The sequence below is a fragment of the Myotis nattereri genome (assembly GCF_964212035.1).
Source record: "Myotis nattereri genome assembly, chromosome: 6".
NCBI lineage: Eukaryota > Metazoa > Chordata > Mammalia > Chiroptera > Vespertilionidae > Myotis > Myotis nattereri.
In genome coordinates, this window is record NC_138081.1 from 61,155,836 (window position 1) to 61,173,676 (window position 17,841).

A 17,841-nucleotide genomic window follows, 5' to 3' on the forward strand; every position below is an offset into this window, starting at 1 on the left:
GTGGGAGGCATGGGAAAACAAGGGAGGGCCTGTAACAAGGTGTACTAATGCAGAGAAACAGAGAAAGTTCAGTATAGGAACAGAGAAAGAACACATAGAAACAGGGTAAGTTCAGGTCCATTGCTGGGCGAGAACAATGAGGGAATCCATCAGGTGGTGACACAGGTAGATACACAGGAGGCTTGAAGCAAATACATACCCTTAGATACAAGGCTTCACTGGGCAGCCCATTATTGGGCCCCCCCTCCCCATCCAGGGAGTCTAAATCTGCCGGTAATAAATTTTTCACACTTTTGCTTAAATCTTCGAGGCAGAGGGAGAGGGAGAGGCAGGGGGAGAGGGAGGGGGAGAGGGAGGGGAGAGGGGAGAGGGAGGGGGAGAGGGAGAGGGAGGGGAGAGGGAGAGGGAGAGGGAGAAGGAGGGGGAGAGGGAAGGGAGGGGAAGAGGGAGACAGAGAGGAAGGGGAGAGGGAGGGGAGAGGGAGAGGGAGAGGGAGAGGGAAGGGGAGAGGGAGAGGGAGGGGAGAGGGAGAGGGAGGGGAAGAGGGAGGGGGAGGGGAGAGGGAGAGGGAGAGGGAGAAGGAGGGGGAGAGGGAAGGGAGGGGAAGAGGGAGACAGAGAGGAAGGGGAGAGGGAGGGGAGAGGGAGAGGGAGGGGAGAGGGAGAGGGAGAGGGAGAAGGAGGGGGAGAGGGAAGGGAGGGGAAGAGGGAGACAGAGAGGAAGGGGAGAGGGAGGGGAGAGGGAGAGGGAGAGGGAGAGGGAAGGGGAGAGGGAGAGGGAGGGGAGAGGGAGAGGGAGGGGAAGAGGGAGGGGGGAGGGGAGAGGGAGAGGAAGAGGGAGAGGGAAGGGGGAGAGGGAGGGGAGAAGGAGGGGGAGAGGGAGAGGGAAGGGGAGAGGGAGAGGGAGGGGAGAGGGGAGAGGGAGGGGGAGAGGGAAGGGAGGGGAAGAGGGAGGGAGAGAGGGAGGGGAGAGGGAGGGGAGAGGGAGAGGGAGAGGGAAGGGGAGAGGGAGAGGGAGGGGAGAGGGAGAGGGAGAGGGAGAGGGAGAGGGAAGGGAGAGGGAGAGGGAGAGGGGGAGGGGGAGGGAGAGGGAGAGGGAGAGGGAAGGGGAGAGGGAAAAGGAGGGGAGAGGGAGAGGGAGGGGAAGAGGGAGGGGGAGGGGAGAGGGAGAGGAAGAGGGAGAGGGAAGGGGAAGAGGGAGAGGGAGGGGAGAGGGAGGGGAAGAGGGAGAGGGAGGGGAAGAGGGAGAGGGAGAGGGAGCACATTCTTCGGTGTCGTGAGACACGATCCTGGGAGAAAAACCTCTGCTCACTGTTCTGGTTATCAATACTCCTTAGCCTACACTAGACAAAAACTGAGGCAGACGTTGGAAGTATAAGGCGGAGATCTATAAAACCCATGCTGGCTTATTCTAATGTAACTATAAGCAATCACTCTCTGTTAAAAAATAAAAATCCAGGACAAATACTAAGTCAGATGGGATTCTAGGACAGCAGACTTAACTGAGACTGACCTTAGTAAAACCAGGGTGTATACTTATATGACCTTCAAGGGAAGGAGATTTACCCTTCCTTCTCCGCCTTCCTACTAACTGGAGTGAGGACACAACGGCAACTATCTTGAGACATTAAGTAGTAAGATAAGGATGGCAGAGCCGTAAGAAGAAGCCTCGGTTCCTGACTTTGTAGAGCATGATGCCAACCCTGGACTACCTACTCGTGGATGCTTTAACATGAGAACAAATAAGCTATCTTGTTTTAGCCACTGTTATTTTATAATCCCATGTAATCCTAACTGATATAGAAGAAATACCTGTACATTTTTCTAGAAAGCAGCTTGGTAATGTGTATCAAGAATACTAAGCTATAGCTGGTTTGGCTCAGTGGATAGAGCATTGGTCTGAGGACTGAAGAGTCCCAGGTTCGATTCTGGCCAAGGGCACATACCTCGGTTGCAGGCTCAATCCGCAGCCCTGGTCATGTAGGAGGCAACCAATCGATGTGTCTCTCACACAGCTATCGAGTTTCTCTCAGTCTCTCCCCCTCCCTTCCACTCTCTCTGAAAATCTATGGAAAAATATCCTCGGGTGAGGATTAACAACAACAACAAGAATACTAAAAATGTTTAAACCCTTTGAATTACTTCTAGGTATTTATCTTAAAGAAATAATCTGGAATGAGAAAAGTTGATGTGGAAAGATGTTTATTGAAGATCTATTTATGATAGTAAAATATTAGAAGCAGTTTAAATGTCCAAAAATGAGGAATCTGATAAATAAATATTACATCTACTAGTAAATAACTGAAAACATTAAAAAGTTTATGAAAAAGTTAATAAGTGAAAATGCCTACATCATAATGTGAAGCGGGGGAAAAATAGGCAGGATTAAAAAAACGCTAATACATGCACATTTTCATCTATATTACTAAAAGCCCACATATATAAAAGTATGAATAAACAAAAATGACAGAGAAAATACACCAAAATATTAACTAACAATGATTATCTCTGTATAGTGAGATTATAGGTAATTTATAACTTCTTTAAATTGAAAAAAAAATTTAAATATATTTTTATTGATTTCAAAGAGGAAGGGAGAGGGAGCGATAGATAGAAACATCAACAATGTGAGGGAATCATTGATCAGCTGCCTCCTGACTACCCCTTCTGGGGATCGAGCCAGCAACCCAGGCATGTGCCCTTGACTGGAATTAAACCTGGGACCCTTCTGTCTGCAGGCTGACACTCTATCCACTGAGCCAAACCAGCTAGGGCTGAATTGAAATTTTTAACACTATCACATAATTAACAAATAATTTTATTTGTAATCAGAAAAAAATAGAAATTAATTTCCTAGCATTTACCAGTTTTATCTGGTGTTGATACTGCCACCACCACCATCATCATCATCATCACAACTCTACTGCGTATCTACATATGGGGAGCTGGGGCGGCAGGGTGCACAGGCCTCTGTGGCTTCTGCAGTCAACCAAGAGCCACCTAAAGGCCATTCAGACACAAGCAAACCCTGCCCAGTTTTACCTTGGTGTTCTGTAGCAGAGCTAGTCCATTGCAGGCATTTGCTAGAAGAAAGTCTCCACTCAAGATAGCAATTTTATTTCCAAAATGCATGTCTTTCAGTGGCCCATCAGAAGATTGCAATTCACTTAAATTTACTATTCCACGATGTACAAGGAGAGCAGTATGGATAAGTTCTGTGATCTCTGCCAAACTTCTTTGACTAAAACATAAAGGTAAGACTTGTCTGAGTGTCAAGAACACTCTTATCACTAATGCCAGACTACAGTTTTCAACAATAAAATATTTACAGATTAGGTTTTTTTTAGGTTGTTTCTTTTTAATGAAGTTTTAAATTGAGATATAAATTACATATAACATATTAGTTTCAGGTGTACAGCATAATGATTCAACATTTATATATACTGTAAAATGATCACCCCAATAAGTCTAGCTAACATCCATCACCACACATACTTACATTTTTCTTGTAATGAGAACTTTTAAAATCTACTCTCTTAGCAACTTTTAAATATATAATGCAGCATTATTAACGACAGTCACCATGCTATATAGTACATTACTTATTCCCATGATTTATTTATTTTATAACCGGGAGTTTGTACCTTTTTACCACCTACACCCACTTTACCTACCTCTTCTTTTGCTTTTGATAACCACAAATCTGTTCTCTGTATCTATGAGTTGTGGTTTTTTGTTTCATTCATTTATTTACTTAAATATATTTTTATTGATTTCAGAGAGGAAGGGAGAGGGAGAGATAGAAATATCAATGATGAGAGAGAATCATTGATTGGCTGCCTCCTACACACCTCCTACTGGGGATTGAGACCACAACCCGGTCATGTGCCCTGAATAGGAATAGAGCTGTCACTCAACCACTGAGCAACACCAGCCGGGCTGTTGTTTTGATTTTAGATTCCACATATAAGTGAGAACATACAGCATTTATCTTTCTCTGTATGACTTATTTAACTTAGCATTTTGAAGTTTGTTGCTTTTTTGTTTTGAAGGTTTCAAATGCACTCTATTTCTTCAATCATGCCATATTTTAATGGGTACACAGTGCTTTTACGTGACATCAGTTATGAAGTGGTTTTGAAACCACAATATACCAGCTGGGTGATTACTGATCTCTTCGTTCCTTTGGCGTAACTCTGCCAAGAGGAGGCTGGTTCCATTGTATTCCAATCTGTATTGCTGTATATGTCCATATAGTGGCTCCACTAGCTCATACAGCATTACCCTATATACCAGCGATTCTCAGCCTGTGGGTCGCGACCCCTTTGGCCGTGGAACGACCCTTTCACAGGGGTCGCCTAAGACCATCCTGCATAGCAGATATTTACATTACGATTCATAACAGTAGCAACATTACAGTTATGAAGTAGCAACGAAATAATTTTATGGTTGGGTCACAACATGAGGAACTGTATTTAAAGGGCCAGAAGGTTGAGAACCACTGCTATATACCATGGAAATCAGGTACGAATTTCTGGTGGCTGCGCTTTGCTGTTGTTTGCTGAATGCTTTGAACTCAGAGCCAACTTGGTTCGTTTTTGGCTGAAGGAAACACTGTAAAGCTAAAGACAGAAGTGTGGCACCTATAGCTGCTGGTTTGGTGCAACTCTGAGTAAGTACCCTTGCAAAAGACTTTCATGAAGGCTCTTCCACTGATTAGTTTGGGATCTATATATAAGCAGATCTTGATACCTACCTTCTCTGTAATATTCCCTACTCTTTACCCAACTAGTTCCCAAGATCCCATGAGTCACAGGGCTCCCAGAGAAGCTGGCCAGTGGAGGGTGACCCTTCACATTTGTTTACTTTGTTCTCTAACTTTCCCATATCTGCAATTTTAGGATTTCTAAGAATCCTTACCAGTATCGAACAGAACGCCAATATAACTGGGACTGTAATCTGTGCCAGACATTAGGCCAAGCACTTTTATGTATTATCTTATTTAATCCTAAGTACAAAAGAAGAATAAATTAATGGTTTAGGTTTAAATCTCATTACATGCCCTCCCCACCCCCCCAAATCACCAAGATGGAGATTTATAGGACTACTGAGAATTAACAAAAATATTTTTTAAAAAGGAACTAACGTTTAAAATTATCCTTTAAAAAACAACTACAAGAAAGGAATAAAAATTTATTTTATTAGTACCCTGCAAATGTTTTCTAGTTTGCAAACCCATTCACAATAAAAATCCATATTACTACATTTCACAAAAATTGAATGAGATTATGGGCAAGTATAAAACTCAAAAATGGTTAAGCACTGGATAAATCTTTTCACATAGTTCAGCTTATAAAATAACCAGGCAAGCAAGAAATTGCAGTTGTTTTGAATTACCCTAAGGATGGAAATCAATTATTGTGAGCTTTTAATAAAGACATCTGTAATCATAAAACAGCATTCATTAAATAGCAATCTTTAAATGCCACATGGTCAAAAACAACAAAAACAATGGTGGTAATGAAAGTGAAAAACCCATCATTTGTAGAGTATCCATCATTACAAATAACTTTCATTTATATTATCTACTTGTGATTCTAATGACAGCAGTTCTGGAGAGGTTAAATAATTGGTCGAGGACATTCTGTTTATAAAGGACAAGGCTGGAACTCAGAGTCACCATGTCATAATGACCAATGGTAATTTAAAATATGTATTTACCTGAGAAATAGTAAAGGGGGGGGGGGCAAAGTTACCGTTTTACCAACACTAGTATATGACCACCACAAGTATGTCCAATTTTTATCCTTAAGTTCCAAGCACTACAGAAGACAATTTTGCTAGGAGAAAGTACAGTATGAGCAAACTTGACTCTTTTGTTCATAATAACTGGGCAAAGTAATCAAATCGTTTCCAAATCATTTGATCAGAACCAAATGAAGGGATTTAGGTTGATCAGGATTATAGATAACAGTTCTAACTCTGCCTATAACACTAGACTGTGGGGAAATTCCTTAAACTCTCAGATCCATAGTCTTACCTATAAAAAGAGGGGAACTGAAGAAACAGTCCCTTCCAGTTCGAAGATTCAGGGATTTCAGGTCTAAAATTTAATATTTAGTTATAAAATTAGAAGATCTGAGGGGTTAAAAATATTACTGGGGCTGGCAGTTAATAGTTTAAAAAAAGACCAAATTATGGCTATTATTGGTCTATAGGAAATAGAAATAAAATGATTGGTTATCTTGAAATCTGTCCTGTAATTACTATCTAGTACTGTGCTCTTAACTTCTAGGATTTTGGCATCCAATAAACAACTCAGATCACATTGTGCAAGAGTCTAATTTTGTGTGCAGCAGAGAAGCAGTATGAAAGCTGGGAGTATTTTCTTCTCATTATCTTCTTATTCCTATTTTAGCCACCAAAGCAATCTAATAAACTTGCAGTGTACTAGATTTTAAAATTTATCTTATATAAAGGTCTTCATGCCATTTTATGCACGTATATTTTATCACTCTTGGGTATTTTTATGCTAACTCTTGATTGGAAAAGAGTCACAAATGAATACCACTTAGGCTAAGTAATCAGAGTAAGTAAGGAAGTAATTACCACATCGCACATAACCCAGAGGATTAACTGATGTTTTCACAAGAATTTTCACCAAATTACTTTCTTTCCATTGTATGTTAAACAACTTCATCTGTTTTGATCCATTTTCTTCCAACATTTCTCCAACGTTCTTTAGCATTCTAAGCTTTAGAAAGAATGATGGCAGACACTGCTAGTTACCCACTCACTCTTTCCTTCCTCACTACTAACACACCTTTTAATATATTTGGAGTGACAATGTACTCACTTAAAAACATTCGTGTCCCCAAGATCCCCTGAGGCTAGAAGTGATCATGTAGCACAGTCTGGCCAGTGAATGTAGGTAGAAGTTCACTAGGTAAAGTTTCTGAGAAATCTACTGAGTTCCTGGTGTCAGGATTCAGTTGATGTGCACCTTTGGCATTTTGGGCTTACCCCCTCCTGTCGGGAATAGGGCCCAACTGCCTGGAGGCACAGCAGAGACCTAAGGATCCTAGAGAGGGCTCCCAATGAAGAATAGTGAGCAAGAGGAAAGGAGAAGCCTGGGTCCTTGATGGCTTCAAGTCAGCTTGGGTGTGCCCATCTCTAGATATTTTGTTATCTGAGTTAAGTAGACATTGCATTCCTTTAAGCTACTGTTTGTTCGAGTCCTGTTATGGGCAGCCAAGTAAATTCTTGATAGTCATTAAAGTATCACAAAAATGGTGAAGACGTTTTATGTTTGTATTGCTGTACTCTGGTTTTATTCACCCAATATAATCTCTTGGAGATAGTTCCACATAGTATTTACAAATAGAGAAGTTCCACATTTTTTACAAATAGAGAATCTTCTTGTTCTATTTAACATTCATCTTTACAGAGGTTCATTGTGTGGATGTGCTGTGCAACTTTTGCTGCTATAGGGTGAATGATAAACCTATATTTGTTTACAGTATTTTTAAGAATCAGCCCATGTGTCACTTCTGTGAAGTCTTCCCTCTCTTCGCCAGATTAACTCCTTCTGTGCTTGAAAGCCTCTGAACATAGCTCATTTATTGTACTATATTGTAATTACTTCTGTAGCCATCTATCTTCCTGCCACTTCTCTCCCTTACTACACTCTAAATTATACTATCCTACTTCTTGGCTGCCTATAATATTTGTTGTGTAAAGAAGCGATTTTCAACTGATGTGCCACAGCACACTAGTGTGTCACAAGAATTTTAAAACATGCAATACCTGACTATTTAGTCAGGGGCACTGACCTCTTTTCCCTTAGATTGTCAAATAAAAAAATGACAACAGCCAACACAATAGTAGTCATCTGATGTGAATGATGGCTACTATTGTACCTATTCTTTTGGTCAGATGGGCAAAAATATATTATTTTGGTGTGCCACAGAATTTTAGTAATTAGTTTATGTGTACCATGAAATAAAAAAGGTTGGAAATCTATAGTATAAAGGTATAAGGGATTATTGTTATCATTCTTAGTTTCACAAAGAAAAGAGTGAGATAAACTAAAAAGTCAGATTTATAGAAATCAGAGATGGAAGTGACCCCAAAAGTCAATTAACCTCAATTAACTCCTTCCAGGATGAGTGGTAAACTACATAGGAATCAGGTCTGCAGATGAATAGTTTTAATTATTAGAAATTGTTCCTTATATTAACTTGAAATCACTTTAAATGTTTCATGTCTTCAAGCTGGTGTTAAACTAGTAGGAGTGTCAACTGTGTTTCAATACACAGGCAAGGAAGATTAAATACAATGGAGTTGTCTTTTTTATTCTTTATATTCAGCTTTTTTTCTTTTCGTTCTCCATTCCTCCTTGTTTTCCTTCTTTTTAGAGGCTTAACAAAATACAAAAAAGTACAGAGAATAACATAACAAAAACATAATATTCCACTTACAAATAAATGTTTATACTTTGTCATTTTAAACAGTTTTAAAAGATGTATTCTTTAAAAAAACCCTTTATAATTTGGGTATTTTAAAACATTCCAAGTGAAAATATAGCATAAAATACCTCTGTAGATCATAATCTTGTTTCAGCTACACCTTTCACTATCCTTCCAGATTATTTTGAAGCAAATGTCAGATATCATGCTATTTCATCAGCAAATATTTCAGATATCCAATCTTTTAAAATGCCTAACTGGTTTATGGCTTTCACTATCTAAATTAATTACTTTGAGCCAATGAATTACTGTATTCTGAACATTTCATACAAAATAATTTTGCAAGCTTAACAACTCAATCAACTGATTAATAAAAAAAATAATGTAAAACTCACAACAGCTGTCTGAGGTAAGCATTATTATCTCTACTGCACAGAAGGGAGCTGGGCTGGCCAACTAACTTGCTCAAGTTCACACAGCTAGTAAGCTATAAAGCTGGATTCAAGCCCAGAGATCTCCATTTTTTAAAGCCCAGGCTCTTTGCATACCAACAGAAAACTAATAAGAATCCCAAACACAAAATGCACAAAATTCAGGGTGTCTCTGAAAGCATTAAAATGGTAGATAAGAGTCATTTAAAGAAAAGATTTTTTAAATGATTTTTTAGAGAGAGAAAGGAAGGGGGAGGGGGGAGAGAGAGAGAGAGAGAGAGAGAGAGAGAGAGAGAGAGAGAGAGAGAAACACCAATGTGAGAGGGAAACATCGATCAGCAGCCTCCTGCACACCCCCTTCCAGGGATCAAGCTGCAACCTGGGCAGGTGCCCTGGGAATTGAACCTAGAACACTTTGGTGCATGGGACAACACTCAACAACTGAATCACATGGGCCAGGGTGGTAAGAGTTATTTTTAAAAAATATATATTTTTATTGATTACAGAGTGGAAGGGAGAGGGAGAGAGATAGAATGATGAGAGAGAATCATTGATGGCTGCCTACTGCATGCCCCACACTGGGGATCGAGCCCACAACCCAGGGACGTGCCCTGACAGGGAATCGAACCATGATCTCCTGGCTCATAGGTTGATACTCAACCACTGAGCCACACCATCTAGGCAAGAGTCATTTTTAAAACGTAATTTTATTTGAATCTTTAAAGATTTTTTAAATTGTAAAACTGATTTTTATGTTCATGTAGAAAGGATAAAATTGAAAATTACAAGGAAAATTCTGGAAAATAAAAGGACTAACATTCTAGATTTTAAAACTTATTATGAAGCTACTGCAATTTTAAAAACTATTGTACTATCACAAGAACAAACTAATAGATTAGTGGAATAAAATCCAGAAAGAGATCTAAATATATATGGAAAATAAATTACTTATGGTAAAGGTAACATTTCAAATTGTTAAGGAAAAGACAGATTATTCTTACAAAAGATGTTGGGGTAACTGGCTATCAATTAAGGAAAATAATAATAAAATTTGACCCCTACCTTACTCCACAGAAAAAAATATTTTTTGGAATAAAGATCTAAATGTGAAAAAACAAAAGTTCAAATTTAAGTCAAAAGGTAAAAAAGAAAACAAAGCAATACAATACTAAAACCCTATTTGAAACGACAGCTCTGTAGCTCATCTTGACGAATATAAAATACCGTTATTTTTTAAAAAAATTAGGAAAATACTCTTATGACCTTGGGGTGAGAAAGCCTTGCAAAATAAAGTAGAAAGTCAGGAAGCTATATAAAAAGAATAAATTCGAGTAGTTACAATATACAAAAATGTTTATATAAACTATAAAAAAGATCAAAGCAAATACAGACTTGAAAAGTATTTGAAACACATACAATAAGCAGAAGATTATATTAAAAATGTGTGGAGCTTGTCCAAATTGGATAAGAAATTGATAAGAAAAAAATAAACAGCCCAAAAGCAAAATGGGAAAGAATATGAAGAGGTAATTCTAGAAATAAATGGCCAAAACCCACATAAAATGATGCTCAACCTCACAAATAATTTGGGAAAATAGTATAATAATAATAATGAGATAATATTTTTAGTCCATTAGCTTTACAAAAATGGAAAAGATCAGAAATGAGGCAAGCAGGAAGTTGAAAAAACCATTAAGCCCATCACTTAGCTCCCTGCTGAAAACCCTCTAGTGGCTCCCCATCTCACTCAGGGTAAAAGCCAAAGTCTCTACAATGGACTCCAAGGTCAAGTGCAATCTGACCAGCTCCTCTACCCCCTTACCTCTCTGACTTCATTTGCTACTCTCTTCCCTCTCGGATCACTCTTCTCTAGCTACATTAGCTTCTGTGGTAGCTAAGGAACATGCCAAGCCTGCTCTTGCGTCAGAGCCCATGCCCTTTCCCCTATCTGGCCTCATCTTCCCTTACATACCTGCAAGGCTTAGTTAGTCCTTGCTTCCTTCAGATCCCTTCAAAGTTCACTTGCTCAGTGAGCCCTTCTCTGACTACTCCATTTACAACTGCAACCCTCCCATCCTTGCCAGCACTCCCAGTCCCCGCTTCCTGCTTTTTCCATCCACAGTACTTATTGCCATCTGACATACTAGCTGCTTTGTGTTTTATTTTTCTCTTCACAACCCCATAGAAGAAAGCTCCACAAGGACAAAGAATGAGGGGGAGGGGAAGAAGCCGATAAGAGCAAAAGAGTTTTTAGGATATACTTCAAAAATACCAACATTAAAAAATACCAAGGCATATGAATAAGAATAAAAAGGAAAAGAATATGCTCTTAATGCCAGGTAAAAGAATCTTATATGGTGATAAACTTTAACTAATTATGTGTTAAATATTAAGTTTTTATAAGTAGGCCAGATCCAACATTCTGAGAAATTCATTCAATTCATTACAATAATTACAGAAACATAACAATTTTCCTGTTTTGCCATTTATTCATGTTGATAACCGAAGTGAAAATGGAACTTTGAATTTGGGGTTTGCCATGATCACAGCATTCAAAACTAATCTTGTTTCATTCCTGTATTTGGAAATGAGAATTCTGATTTTAAAAACAGGTGAGTGAAACCAAAAATCTCAACCATTAAAAGCAAAATGCCAAAGCTGTAGGCTGTAGTAATGGTGACCCCCAAACAGAGATGGAGTCACAGGTGCCGGGGCTGAAAAGAACGACCAGGCCTTACTTCCAGCTCTGACCATATGCACTAGGCCAGTGGTTGGCAAACTGTAGCTCGCGAGCCACATGTGGCTCTTTGGCCCCTTGAGTGTGGCTCTTCCACAAAATACCACGTGCGGGCGCGCATGTACAGTGCGATTGAAACTTCGTGGCCCATGCGCAGAAGTCGGTATTTTGTGGAAGAGCCACACTCAAGGGGCCAAAGAGCCACATGTGGCTCGCGAGCCGCAGTTTGCCGACCACTGCACTAGGCAATCATCGAAAGTGCTGCAGGCTCTGTGTCTTTTTTTAGGAAAGCTGATCTGAAATTCTAAGTTCAAAGAGATCAGATACTTGACTCTATGTTAGAGTTTTGCCATGCTATGAAAACACAAGATCTGGAAGTGAAGGGAAAAAAAAGACAAAAATTCTTAAGAAGTGATTCAGTAAAAAACTAAAAAAAAAAAAAAATAATAAAATAATTTCTCCCATATTTAGTACTGTAATTTAGTACTGGTAGTTTTGTAGAAATAGAATTTTAAAATGACTTAATACAAAGACTTATCTCTCTTGATTTATTTCCAAAAATTAAAGCTCAGTATTTTTTATATTTTTAAAATAAAATTATATATTTAAGGTATATAAAATGCAGTTTTGATGAACGCATAGTGAAATGATTACTATAGTAAAGATAATTAACATATTTATCTCCTCACATAGTTACTATTGTGTTTTTTTTGTTTTTTTAAAAGAAAGCTCAGTATTTATATATTCTATAATTAGTTTCCTCCATACCTGCTGACAAAGAGGTGAGCTACCTTCATGATGGTAGTCAACCTTGAGAAAGCAGAGGATGTTTGGACTCAGCAAGAAGTCACCATAATTCTTATCAGAAATTAGCCAACCAAATAAAATTTGTAATTCATGTTCTTTTTACACATGAACATAAAGTTCTGCTTAGTGATCAACTAATATACCCATGAAACTAATAAAGCATTACCTAGCCAGGTAACTTACTGTAGTAAAAATATTTTCAGAAACATTATTTTGAATAACTAGACACAAACTTGATGATGCCAACACATAATTATCCTGCAGGGTAACTAGGTCCTGGTTATGATGAGGGAGGATAACTAACTAGTAGGTCTGGTTTCTGGAAACAGTTTAAGCTGGCCTGTTTTCTGCCAGAGAAAAAAAGGGAAAGCCCAGCTGGCATTGTTATCTAGGTCTCTAAAATTACTTTTTGGTTTGGGTATCACAAAAGGGGTTAAATATACTTGAGACTACCCAAAAGCCTAACAAGATATCTGGGTGCTGCGGCTGTCACTGTCAGGGCAGCCCTTGGAGGGAATGCCCGTATCAATTCGGTTTATCAGATGGACAGCTGATCAACATTAAGCAGACTTGCTCTGGGCAGACTGAGCTGAGCATCCTGACATGAATTCCAATGAGAGCCCTCTGCACTCCACCACCGAGCTCTGCCATTTTTTACTGTTGCTGCTCCCTGGACATATGGGAATCCCTAGCAATGAGCACATAAAGCTGCCTCTAACTCAAGTGACGGCTCATTTCCCCCGCTGAAGGCAGACATTAATATCCTGAGGAGATCAGACCCTCCTCCCTGACCCCCATCTACCGAAGCAAAACGACTGTCCTATTTCTTTATTTAATAAGCTTTTAATGAAGAAAACCAAAACCCCCTCTCTGACTGCAACACAGTTCCACATGAAAAGGTTATACAAATACATCCGATTCCGTGTCAAAGTTTCCCAAAATATCTGTCCCCCTCCCCACTGGAGAGTAGTCTGTCACTCGCCCTCCCATAGTGCTCATTCTTTCTGCTGCAGTACAGGAGTTCAGCTCTCCCCTCTGATAATTAGGAGCCATCTCCACGTAATGGCAGGTGGAGAATTAAAGAAATGGTTCCAAAGAGCGTGCTGGTGTTTCCATTTTCGTTACGTACTTTTTTCTTCGAAGGTTCATCATTTAGCTATGAAAACTGCTTCAGGCACAACCAGACTGTGAGAAATGACAGCCCAGTGACAACCCAGAGAGTCCACTAGAAAATGCTTCTGAGCTACGTTAGACTATGAGAAAGCTAAAAATGTTTGGTGAATTGGAGTTGGCATACATACTTTGGTTTTAGGAGGGATAAAAGGAAGGATGCATGATGGCAAATGAAGAAGACAAGCAGATTTGTACCTGTGAATCTTGAAGGTGGCTTAAAATGAGAGCAATCTGAAACATTCCTGAAGCTGAGTGCTGGCCCTATGCCTACTGCCAGGCTCTGTAAGTTCTGAATTGGCTTCATAAGATCTGAGTTTTCTCTCCTTGAGAAAGCAAGTAGGGGTTAGGCGAAAACTGAAGGCTGTATGTTAAATAGGGCACAGGAAGCACTGCAGGAGAGAAACGTAATTCTGCAAAGACCTCTCCAACTAATCCCAGGAGGCATCAATGCACTGGAAAGAGAACCTTGGCAGGCTTCATTTAGACCATGTTTAAGGCTGGGAAGGGAAGGGAAGCATAACAGGGAAAAGATGTCTCCTAAGGAAAAAAGCGCCAGGGCATAAGCTATACAGTGATATGTTTGTTTGTTTTTAAATTAAATCTTTATTGTTCAGATTATTACATTTGTTCCTCTTTTATTCCCCCATAACTCCCCTACTCCCAGTTCCCGCCCCACCCTCCGCCCTCACTCCCCACCCACTGTCCTCATCCATAGGTGCACGATTTTTGTCCAGTCTCTTCCCGCATCTCCCACACCCCTTTCCCCCCCAAGAATAGTCAGTCCATTCCCTTTCTATGTCCCTGATTCCATTATAATCACCAGTTCATTCTGTACATCAGATTATTTATTCACTTGATTCTAAGATTCACTTGTTGATAGATGCATGTTTGTTGTTCATAATTTGTATCTTTACCTTTTTCTTCTTCTTCCTCTTCTTAAAGGATACCTTTCAGCATTTCATTTAATACTGGTTTGGTGGTGATGAACTCCTTTGGCTTTTCCTATCTGTGAAGCTCTTTATCTGACCTTCAATTCTGAATGATAGCTTTGCTGGATAAAGTAATCTTGGTTGTAGGTTCTTGCTATTCATCACTTTGAATATTTCTTGCCACTCCCTTCTGGCCTGCAAAGTTTCTGTTGAGAAATCAGCTGACAGTCGTATGGGTATTCCCTTGTAGGTAACTGGGTTTCTTTCTCTTGCTGCTTTTAAGATTCTCTCTTTGTCTTTTGCTCTTGGCATTTTAATTATGATGTGTCTTGGTATGGTCCTCTCTGGATTCCTTTTGTTTGGGGTTCTCTGCGCTTCTTGGACCTGTAAGTCTATTTCTTTCACCAGGTGGGGGAAGTTTTCTGTCATTATTTCTTCAAATAGTTTTTCAATATCTTGCTCTCTCTCATCTTCTGGCACCCCTATAATTCTGATGTTCGTATGCTTGAAGCTGTCCCAGAGGCTCCTTACACTATCTTCGTATTTTCGGATTCTTTTTTCATTTTGCTTTTCCGGTTGAATGTTTTTTGCTTCTTCGCATTTCAAATCTTTGCCTTGATTCTTGCGCTCCTCTGGTCTGCTGTTGGGAGACTGTATAATATTCTTTATTTCAGTCAGTGTATGCTTAATTTCTAGTTCATTCTTTATCACAACATTGAGGGTCTCATTAGATTTCTTGAGGATCTCACTACATTTATCGGCAGTTTCTAGAAAATTATTGAAAGACCTTAAAAGTGCGGTTTTTAGCTCTATACCCTCCATTTCTGTCATGTTTCTTTGTCTCCGTATTTTTTATGCTTTCTTGGTGCACCCCCTTGTGGTCTTTGTGCGCAGTCTTGTTGTAGTTAAGCCTTGATTGTTGTTGGCAATACTGGGGGTGATTTGACCTCCAGGCTAACTGGCTATGAGAGTCAGCTGTGTCTGCAATGGGAGAACTTCTGTGCTGGATCTCTAGGGCGGTGCTAATCTAGCATTTGCCTAAGGCTATCCAGCAAATGGCTCTGTGCAGGGCTTGGGTGGGGCGGGTCCCCAGGGATCTACAGGGCAGGCGGAGCGAGCAGTTATGGCTGCTCTCAGTTCCGTCCCCAGGGGCTCTGCCTCTCAGAGTCCCAGCAACCACTGCAAACCTCGGAGAGAAAGCTGCCTTCGAGTTCCGACCGAAGCCAGACAGTCCCGCTTCTCCCGTTTGTGTCTGGGTCCCTAGAGACTCGCCCAGATCTGAAGCTCAGAGTCTGAAACTCCCTCCCGATTGAAAACAACAACCACGCCCTCAGCCCCCAGCCTGCTCCGCATGCACTCCGCACCTTAGTATTTCACTTCAGCACTGCGCCTCCTCTGAGTCAGTATGCTATTTTCTTTCCTCCTAGTTGTAGAACTTCCACTCAGCCAGCCTTCCTGTGGTTCTGGATGATGTCCGTTCCATCTTTTAGTTGTATTTTTGAAGTGGTTGTTCAAGGCAGCAAACTCTGGAGTTAACCTATGCTGCCATCTTGGTTTCTCTCGTGATATGTTTTATATGAGACTAGAGGCCCCTCAGCCCGGCCTGCACCCTCTTGAAGTCCAGGAGCCCTCAGGGGATGTCCGACTGGCAGGGAGCAGGCCTAAGCCGCAGTCTGGCCTCCCTCTGCGGAAGGCGACTGGACAGGCCAATCAGGGGGCGGCACTGGCTGGCCCTGCCCCCTGCTGCCACCATCGGTGGCTTCCCTCTGCAGGAGGCGACCAGGCGGGCTGATTAGGGGACAGAGTTGGCCAGCCAGTGGCCATCCCTGTCCCCTCCCCCTCCTTCCCCCCCTGCCATCGCCCTTCCATCACTGCTGGTTGCTGCCGCATCCCCCCCCCCCCCCATCACCATCCCCTCCCTCTGCCTGCTGATACGTGCCTTGGCTGGCCTGGCGTCACCTGTCTGCCACCCCGTCCCCCGCCAACCGGTTGTTCCGCTGTTCAGTCAATTTGCATATTATGCTTTTATTATAGAGGATTGCTTATACTTCTATCTAGTAAACCTACGTAACTAGAAACATGAGAACAAATCCTAAATGTTCCTCCAAGTATTTCACCAGGTCTTTTTATGCGTAAAAGTAGAGTGGTTCCCCACCATGTTTAAATCATCTATACTAATAATCTATACTAATAAAAGGGTAATATGCTAATTAAACTGAATGTCTTCTGGACGTCATTCTGGACGTCCTTCCTGACAAAGCTGGGAGCACGGCCGACCTGCAAACCGCCCGTGGCCCCTTGCCCAGGCCGGCCCCGCCCCCAGTGGGGACCCCCACCCTGATCGGGGGCAGAGCCTGCCTGCAAACCTACGGCCCCTCGCCCCAGCCAGTCCCCTTCAGGACAGGCCAGCCAGACCCCACCCGTGCACGAGGCCCCTATCCTATATAATAAAAGAGTAATATGCAAATTGACTCTAATGGCAGAATGACCGCTGGACCAGTTACTATGATGCACAATGACCACCTCTTTGTCCCTTTCCTCAGGTGGCAGGCTCAGATTGCCTGATGGCCACCTGCAGTGGGGGCGGGGCCGGAGAGCGGGTGGGAACAGCTGACCTCTTGGTCCCTTTCCCCAGCCATCAGGCACCAATCACCCAATAGCAAACAGGGAACCAGGGGTGGGTGGCGGGGGGTGGGGTTGGGGGTGGGGGGCGCGGGGCTGGTTGCAGGCAGCTGGGGAAGATGGCCCTGATCACAGGCCAGGCCTAGGGACCATACCCATGCACGAATTTTGTGCGCCGGGCCTCTAGTAGACTATAAAAGCCATGAGTAGGTACTCAATGTACAGGTTAATGTACAATTCAGGAGCTACATCCAGATATTACAATTTTTAAAAAATATAATATCTCATTTAATCTTTATTACATTTAGTTATTAACCCTGTTTTATAGGTGATGCAATGGATTTCCACAGGGGATAATGTTAGGGAGCCTTTTCAGGAAATATCCAGGAGAAGGCAAGACAATCTGAACATTAAATGGAAGGAAGATCTAAAATCAAGCAACATTTCCAAATACCTCTGTAAACAATCAGATTCTACAAAATACATTTGTTACTATGCATGAAATTATTTCAAACTACAGACATGGTTATAAAAATTCTTAATAGCACCCCTGAAAGCTATTTTTTTAAAAAAAGCTTTATTGAGATATAATTTTACGTATCATAAAATTCAGCCATTTTAAGTGTACATCTCAATGATTTTTAATATTTATAGAGTTGTGCAACTATCAGTGCA

General features: G+C 41.1%; 1 protein-coding gene across 2 annotated transcripts in view; it reads right to left on the minus strand.

Moving 5' to 3' along the window:
- PDSS2 (decaprenyl diphosphate synthase subunit 2) overlaps window positions 1-17,841 on the minus strand; it is a 227,210-nt gene that overhangs the window by 91,665 nt on the left and 117,704 nt on the right. For both annotated transcript variants that reach the window (XM_081093840.1, XM_081093841.1), the window contains exon 3: window positions 3,042-3,240. In XM_081093840.1, the coding sequence (XP_080949966.1) occupies window positions 3,042-3,240 (199 nt within the window). The remainder of the gene's footprint in view (window positions 1-3,041; window positions 3,241-17,841) is intronic.